This window comes from Mangifera indica, chromosome 12, assembly GCF_011075055.1.
Source record: "Mangifera indica cultivar Alphonso chromosome 12, CATAS_Mindica_2.1, whole genome shotgun sequence".
NCBI classification, from domain to species: Eukaryota; Viridiplantae; Streptophyta; class Magnoliopsida; order Sapindales; family Anacardiaceae; genus Mangifera; species Mangifera indica.
The window spans coordinates 15,877,523-15,885,783 of NC_058148.1; the positions used below are offsets into that span (position 1 = coordinate 15,877,523).

Genomic DNA, 8,261 nt, shown 5'->3' on the forward strand with positions numbered 1-8,261 from the left:
TATGGTTTTGGCAAAATTCTTAAGAGTCAATTGGTTGAGAGATAAAAATATTATTTTTATTTAATGTAGTAAATAAAATATTCGAATAATATTTTATTATCAATAATGATGTAATAAGGAATATAAAAGATAATTTTGATTTAATCTCATTTTTAATTAATATTACAAATAACAAAAAAAATTTAAATAATTATATCCAAAAATATTTAAGTAAAATAATTTTGAAATCTGCAACTTTGATTGCCAATGTTGTCTACAACTAGTAATAATATTTTATTATCAATAATGATGTAATAAGGAATATAAAAGATAATTTTGATTTAATCTCATTTTTAATTAATATTACAAATAACAAAAAAAAATTAAATAATTATATCCAAAAATATTTAAGTAAAATAATTTTGAAATCTGCAACTTTGATTGCCAATGTTGTCTACAACTAGTATGGTAATATATTGTTCAGGCTGTTGTCAAACTAACTGGAGTTTCGTAGTGGTCCTAATGACCAAATTTCTGTGCAGAATATATGATTGTATATGAGTTGATTCCAATTTCAAAGCCTGTAACCATGCAAATGCTTAGCCCATCTTCTAGCCATGTAAGGATCGTGGTAATCCCAACTTTCAACACTGCTTGGCCTGCTAACAACGATGCTCACATCTTTTCCTGCTGCAGTTTCTGTGCTTTCATCGTTTGTTTCACTCCTACCGCCTATACTCACAATGATCTCTCCTGTTCTCACACATTCATCCACTCCACCCTCAGCATAGCTATATTCCACACAAACTCGTTCCCACTTGCCCAAGTCCAGTAAAATTCTTCTCTCTTCCCCACCTCTTAGCTCTCCAAGCCTTATGATCCTGTCTTCTTCCCCAATTCTCAGCTGGATTTCTCTAACAACACCTCCCAACAGTCTTGCAAGGAACTCCTTGAATTCGTGCATGACGAACCCATTGGAACTGCCAAAGCCAAATCCCACATGAAACAGATGAACTGGAACTGGCACTTGCATGTTGGTAGTATGATATATTCTAGTAGCACTATCAGACAGATGCAGGATACAGGACTGCGGATTCTTGTGTGCTCGATCCTCCAGTACTTTTATCCCTTTCTTTAGTCCTTCAATTGGATCGGCTTGCCCCATGTAGAATAGACGGTCAATCACTTGTAAGGCTGTTCTCTTCCCGTAGGATGTCATGTACCTGAGGGGGAAAATGCGTGCTGCAGCAGATGAATAGGTTACAATTGCCAGACGATCAATAGGTCTGAGGGAGAATACTACTAATGCCATTGAGTGCTTGAGAAGTCTGAGGTGTGGTCCATTGGGGCTTGCAACCAATACCAAATCAGTTGCTGGTTGATGTGCCAGTTTTACTGAGAGATAGGCAGCTCTTGTATTTGAGGGGGCATACATATAAGGACGCATTTGCCCAGTTGGTGGTTGAAACAATAGTGATGAGGAGGCGCTGGTTAAGTAATTATGATGGTGATGATGATGCACACTATGCCCAGCTCCACCTATATGCAGTGATGAATATGTAGATGGATGATGCTGAAAACCACAGGAGTGACCTAGTACTTGTGGTGGGACAGGCACTAGTGAGAAATCAAGTCGAGGAAGATTTGCTGTGTGATCAGGCTCAATAGGGTCATCATCATCATAACGAGCTGAGCGCAGGAAAGAACGCCTATGGACCCGGAAAGTGGCAATGGAGTCATCAAGAATGCGAAAAACAGGGTCATTTTGGTTGCAAGCAAGGGTACAAGCTGGGGGGTATAGGTTGCGAGGCAGCTGGGTCCAATGAGCACGGCAAATGGGACAGGTAACACTACCATGCCAGACATTGGAGGAGATGCAGGCAAAATGGAATGCATGAGAGCATTGAGCTGTGAATATAGCTTGCCCAGGGCTGCTGCCAGTGCTGTAGCTCAAAGCTTCCAGACATATTGCGCATAAGTTCTGCCAGAAAAGCATACAAAAGTATTAAATTATATCACAAATGACAGAGGTTCTACTCCATAGATAAGAAGATTTATGCTCTCAATAAACAAGTTCCAACATTTCCAATGAAGAAGTATACTATAATCTAGGATGTTGAATTACTACCCCTTGTTGGAAATATGTTGACTCTTCTTCAAGAGCTAGATTGAGGATATCAAGTGTTTCTTTCAACAACTTCGGTCTAGTTTTATTCTTGAATTATGCAAACTTCAAAGGTAAATTAATGCAGGTGAAAATGGTAGAAAAGGGAAGGTAAAAATTATATTAAAAATAGAAAACAGTTGTTAGAAATCATATCATGATGATGCATACCAACTAATGGGGTCTGCAATATAGTGAATTGCAAGTCACATAATAAGCCTGGACTAGTGTTAGAGCTCCATATTGTAGTGCAGATTTGTTGTATGATTAATGAAGAAGCTTTGTAGTTACCTTAGCAGTTACGTTGCCATTGACGATGGTGGATTCAGCTTCCTCGACGGTTGTTTCTTCTGAGAAATTCTTTGCCTTTGTGGGTGACATTGCTGAGGAACCAGAGATCTGTCAGTTTTCATACATAAAAACAAAAGAGCTGTCATCGTCTTATCTTCTTCCCAAAAACAAAACTTTGAAAAATTAATGCTGTACAATGCGTTCAAAATTTTTGGGTTTCTCTTCTTGTTAACTGTTGAATTTGATAGATACACAAACAAGAGCAAATTTAATCTCTAAGCTGGACATTGAGATGAAAGAAGCTATTGCATATTTGCATGTGAACGTAAAAAGGTGAAAAATTTAAAAGCTTACCACTCTATCAACAAGAGCAGGAGGACTGCGCCTGGAGAAGGACCCACAAGCAGCTACAAAAAACAATTTCTTGGCTGCTTTTCTCAGCTTTGAAGCCCCCATTATGGCTCTCTCCTTCTACATCCAGCTAATACTTCTTCTTCTGGGTGGCTTGGACATATACCAAACCAATAAAAGAAGAGGTTGAGAGTGGGAGATAAAAGAGAGAGAGAGCAGAGTGAAATGGGCAGAGGCAGACACGCTTCTGCCACTTCTGTAATATGTCCAGATCCTTGTGTTATTATTTAGTTTTAGTTCTTTCTTGCCTACACACACATTTATAAACACAGTCCCTTGCACTCTCACCTTCTCTTTTTAACTCTTCATTATTTTATTTATTCACCATTTTCAGTAAAATATAGACAGCTGTACTACCATGTCGCTTCATTAAAATATATATTTACTTAAACTACTTACTGTGAATTGCATCTTTTTGGCATATTAGTAACAGTACGATGAATCCCCAAAACTAAAATAATAGGTACTGCACGCAGAGCAGTTTTGTTTCTCTGTATTTGTTTGACATAAACACAGATTTCATACAATACAAGATACCTCTTTGACTACCATCATAATCTCTCTTTTCTTTTAAATTTATATCATATTTTAAGTATGCAAAACATGCATGTTCTTTGACTACAAATTACAATGATGGTAAAAGTATTACTCATTTAAATTTAAACTTAGGGCAACAACCTAATTTGTAAAATTGTAGAGAGGCTGGGTATATATAGATATATCATATAATTTGAAGATGATAATAAAAGAATAATTAAATAGTTTATAAACTTCAAAATTTTCAAAATATGTTTTAAATTTAAAAACAAAATCGTAATTGACTGTATGTCCAAAACGGACAATTGGATTAGGATGTTACATAATTCATTAAAATTATACATAAATCAAAATGGAAAAAAGAAAAAAAGCATTCAAGTGGGGGAGCAAAATGTAGAGCCAATTAATAATAAATGCAATATGTAATAAATAGATTGTTGAATTAGTGGGTAGCAATATTGCAGCAGAATGCAAAATTAACAATGGTGGCCCCTGTGACTGTGAAGCGTCAAGGGACCACCTTTCCTCCATCCCCTCCATGTCCTACCTTCTTATTATTATTCGTTGTTTTTTGTTCACAGTGGAACCACACCACCAAGCTCCACCTTTCCCTTTCTGCGCTTTTTTTAAAGACATTGTGCAGCTGCCATTTTATCCTTTCAACCTTGTTTTTTTTTCCCCTTCTTATTTACATACATTTCCTTTCAACATAATATCAAAATCAACTATTTATATAATTCATCACAGTAACATAGAGACAAACTTGACCCCCAAAAAAAAAAGGAGCCCACGTAAAAGTGCATTCAAAATGGGAATAATTTAGTTTAAAAAAAAAATCAAACAAACATCAAAACATATGAATATATTCAAAATGCCGTGATAGTTTATATATTCAAAGTGACTAATATTTTAATAATGAATCGGATTGTTAAATCAGATTTTACACTATGTTAAAAGTTGATTCTTATGAATAGTGCAGTATATAAATATGCAGGCTAAAATATCCTATGTTGGCTGGACAGAACCTGATTTTTATTGTTGAAAGAACTTTGATGAATTGAACATTGAGGCTGATTAGATTGACACAACACAACTAAACTTTACCTACCAATTAAAAAATTATATGAAACAGACAAAAATTCACGAGTAAAGATAATATCATCAGTCTAAGACAAACACTGACGACTGATACTGTTTATTTTTAAATATCCATCAGTTTCGTTTTTTTTCTAATTTAGAGCGAATGACTGCGTAATTCTCCTAAACAAATGATACATCAGACAAAATATGAGTGTATGAATGTTCTACTTCATTTGGAAATTATAAAATAATACTTTTGTGAGTTTCTAAAATATCAAGACGTTCTTAGTTGTAAAATCTAAAAATAAAACAATAATATATCCTAAGTGGATAATATCTTAACAATATACTCTCTTATTGGATCAAAATGTTACTGATTATTACTGAATTTGGATCATCCCTTTGGCCTGTAGGGACATGGACCAAAGGGTATTTTCTCCTATAGTTACAACAAAATGAAATTATTCAAGTTTGGAAGGAGAACAGATACCTAGAAATGAGAAAAGGACTTGTGGTAAGACAAATGAAGGGTCTTATGAACAGTATTGAGACTTAGAAAGAGAGAGAATCTATGTATCTTTACTAGCTGACTTATGGGAAGGCTTTGAACAATCTAACTTTGCAACCACATTAAAAGAAGGAAAAGTGGAAAGCTTCCTGCTGTCTGCACTACCTTCAATTTATTGCTATGCAAGCCTACAAAGAGGAAAAATGTCTCATCGCTTTCATAAGGTTGGCCACTTGACCAAGTCAATCCTGCTAAAGGGTTTCTTGTCTCTACACTTACTTTATTCTATCATTCTATGTAATTAAATTTATTTCCATCTTGTTGCTTTTTCGTTCCAAGCAATCATCCTCTTTTTGTGTCTGCTCTTGATCAAAGATTCCTTTAGTAATCCCATTTTGAGCTTTGGCATCTTCAAATATTAGGCCGATCACCCAAGACTTTTAAGAACCCAGATTAAAAAAAGCTCTAGAAAGTTTCAAAATGTATCTCTAATTTCTGTGCTTTCAATTCAAAGTGAAAGTTCAATTCTTGGCTTCTATGTTCAAAGGGAGATCAGATTGGCAGCTTTAAAACAATGACTGGCTGATTTGAAAAACTTGAAATTACTAGAACTTGTTACTTTACACAATATATACACTAATCAATTTTCTTTTCGGTCAGAAAAGCAATAAAATAATCGGATTGACATTCAAGGCACACAGACTTCCACTGTATGATCAAATCACAAATGAGACGGGTGGGTGCCTGTGAGCAATATACAAAGCACAGAATGTAAGGCTTTTAAGATGGTGCTTTGGGAACTATACCAGTAAAGGTGGTTTCTCTTGTTTGTGACCCATCTCCTTCATTGGGGGTAATAGTGTCTGGCGCAGCAGTCCATAAATTTCCTCAACCTGGGGATGAGACTGAGACCTCTCCCCCACATGGAATGGATGACTCTTGCCTTTTCACTTCAATTTGACTGAAACCTGTTTGCTTGAGGTGTTTTGGACAATTGATTATAGCCCTTTTGCATTGAAATCTCAGCTATGTACCCTTCTTATCTTCCGTACTTCTATTTTGCCCTGACTTAATCATATCATTGCAGTTAACTTCTTTTTATTATACACATCTCTCTATCGTTTTGTTAAGGCCAAAAAACTTACTTCCATCCAGAGTATAGTAGAATTTCAAACTCTTAAAAAATTTGAACACTCATCAATAAGTTGGGTAATAAAGTCTTGGAATTGAGTGAAGAATACGTTTTAATATGGAAGATTTACATGAAACTGCTTACACAGCCATTGGTTACGATGTTGAAAAGCTTGAGTTGAACTTGAAGCCATAGAGTGGAAGTGTATAAGTTGAAAACCATTCCTCATTTTCCATCAATCGCTAAAATCTCTGCAAGCTATGAACATTATCCAAGAAATTCTTGAGGTTTTTTTTTTTTTCAACTGCCCATTTCTAGAACAATTACGTGTAGAATACAATTCAACTTAATCAAGCTTAAAGGTTGCTTGTTCCTTAATCCAGTTGTAGTACTTGGTAATTTATTACTGCCAGTTAATATTGAAACAAAAATTTCAGGTGCTTGTCTTGTATCATTTAAATAATTTAGACAAGAAAGTCACAGGTTGGTGGGTCGAGTAGATGGGATCAAATTGGGAAACTTATTAGGCCCTTGATGAAGAAGTTACGTGGCTACAAATGATGTGGAGATTACAATACATATTTTAGAAAGATGGTTAAGCTCCTGAGTTTTCAAAGTTAAGGGCGAATAATAAGTTAGACAGTGAGTGGCAGTCTTAGCAATATCGTTGACTAAACCAGAAAGTGTGAAAAACGTTTCGGAATCCAAGTCATTGAAGACGGATTGAAAAGCCTTAATGGGCTTCTTATAATCAGCTTGACACGTTCGGAGACCCTCACGGTCTTGGTCGATGGTGACGTTGTTCTTGAGCAGCTTAGTTATGAGCGCTTTAGCAGTGGTGGCGTTGGCATAAGCTAAACCAAATGAAACATAAGCGAGGGTGTCCTTGTCAGCCCCTGGGGTTCGTGGGTCGTTGGATGTTTGATTGCAGCCTTGAACTACTAGCTTTGCTGTGTGTACAACAGTGGGAGAGCCATGATGCTCTGCCTATGAAATCAAGGAAAATATTGGAAAGAAGGAGAAAGGATGAAGGTGAGCATAGTGGGATTTACAAATGGATAACTCATGAGAGTAATTTAATACACTCAGTTGTCAGTTTTGGTTATCCCGTGGAATGAATCACAGCAGCTCAAGAGTGTTGGTTTTTACAGAGACAAAACATAAAATATAAACTCTTGAGAAGAAAAATGAGAATACGAGACTGAAAATGTTCCTCATACTTTTTTCATTCAATGCATCCTCCTTAAATACAAAAAAAATTGCTAATTACAAGGCATAATCTTCCTATTATCAAGCCATAAACTAAAGACATGATCTTCCTATTATCAAGCCATAAACTAAAGCATAATCTTCCTATTATCAAGCCATAAACAAAAGTCATGATCTTCCTATTATCAAACCATAAACTGAAGATCACTAACACACTACAAACTTCCTAAAAATTTGGTTAGACATGACGCATTCAATTTGACCACTTCCTAAGCATATCTCATTCTTCATCACACATCAACAGCCCATGTCTGCATAATGCAGCTAATGAGGCATCTTGCAACAAAGAGAAGCAGAAGAATGATGGTTTGTGGGCGGACCGGGCAGGACAGGTACTGGCTCATTATGAGATATGAGAACATTCCTCATCCAATAATATGTTGATTTACTGTTAAGATATTATTCAATTTAAACACATAATTTATCATAATTTTATTTATGGGTTTACAACCCAAAACACGTTTTGACACCTTTAGACAAATCCTATATCGACAAAACACAAAAGAGATATTGAGTTTATGTACGCATTTCTAGCACTTAGGGATGAAAAGATAAAACTGGTTAAATAGTCCATGAGCTTTTTAAGTTGTCAAAATATGTTTTGAGTTATAAAACTCATAAATAAAATCATGATGAGTTGTGTGTCTAAAGTGGATAATATCTTAATAGTACGTCAGAGTTTTGAACTAGAAATCTTATATATTTATGAACTGATAAATCACTTTTGGACAAATTTCATATTGGTAAAACATAAGAAAAATGTTAGGTTTATATAGGTATCCCCAACGCTTAGAGATGAGAAGTAAAACTGGTTAAATAATCTGTGGACTCTTTAAACTATTAAAATGCGTTTTGGGTTAAAGTTTATAAACAAAATCATAATGAATTGT

General features: G+C 35.3%; 1 protein-coding gene across 2 annotated transcripts; it reads right to left on the reverse strand.

The window, feature by feature from the left end:
• Positions 1-396: 396 nt before the first annotated feature.
• LOC123193685 (E3 ubiquitin-protein ligase WAV3-like) lies at positions 397-3,129 on the reverse strand. 2 transcript variants are annotated; one of them, XM_044606755.1, is made up of 3 exons: positions 2,789-3,129; positions 2,435-2,526; positions 397-1,960 (listed from the first exon to the last, which is right to left on the reverse strand). In XM_044606755.1, the coding sequence occupies exons 2-3, from the start codon at positions 2,522-2,524 to the stop codon at positions 554-556; spliced, it is 1,497 nt and encodes a 498-aa protein (XP_044462690.1). In that variant the 5' UTR covers positions 2,525-2,526; positions 2,789-3,129; the 3' UTR covers positions 397-553. The 2 variants fall into 2 exon arrangements, with proteins under 2 accessions (XP_044462690.1, XP_044462689.1); XM_044606754.1 differs by having other exon boundaries at positions 2,435-2,542.
• Between the last annotated feature and the right edge of the window lie 5,132 nt (positions 3,130-8,261).

Bases quoted from the DNA above. Each gene is read 5' to 3' on its own strand.
- LOC123193685 (XM_044606754.1), bottom strand. From the start codon at position 2,890: ATGGGGGCTTCAAAGCTGAGAAAAGCAGCCAAGAAATTGTTTTTTGTA. The intron at 2,543-2,788 runs GTAAGCTTTTAA...GAAAACTGACAG, and splicing joins CTGCTCTTGTTGATAGAGTG to ATCTCTGGTTCCTCAGCAAT. The intron at 1,961-2,434 runs GTAACTACAAAG...CTTTTCTGGCAG, and splicing joins ATGGCAACGTAACTGCTAAG to AACTTATGCGCAATATGTCT.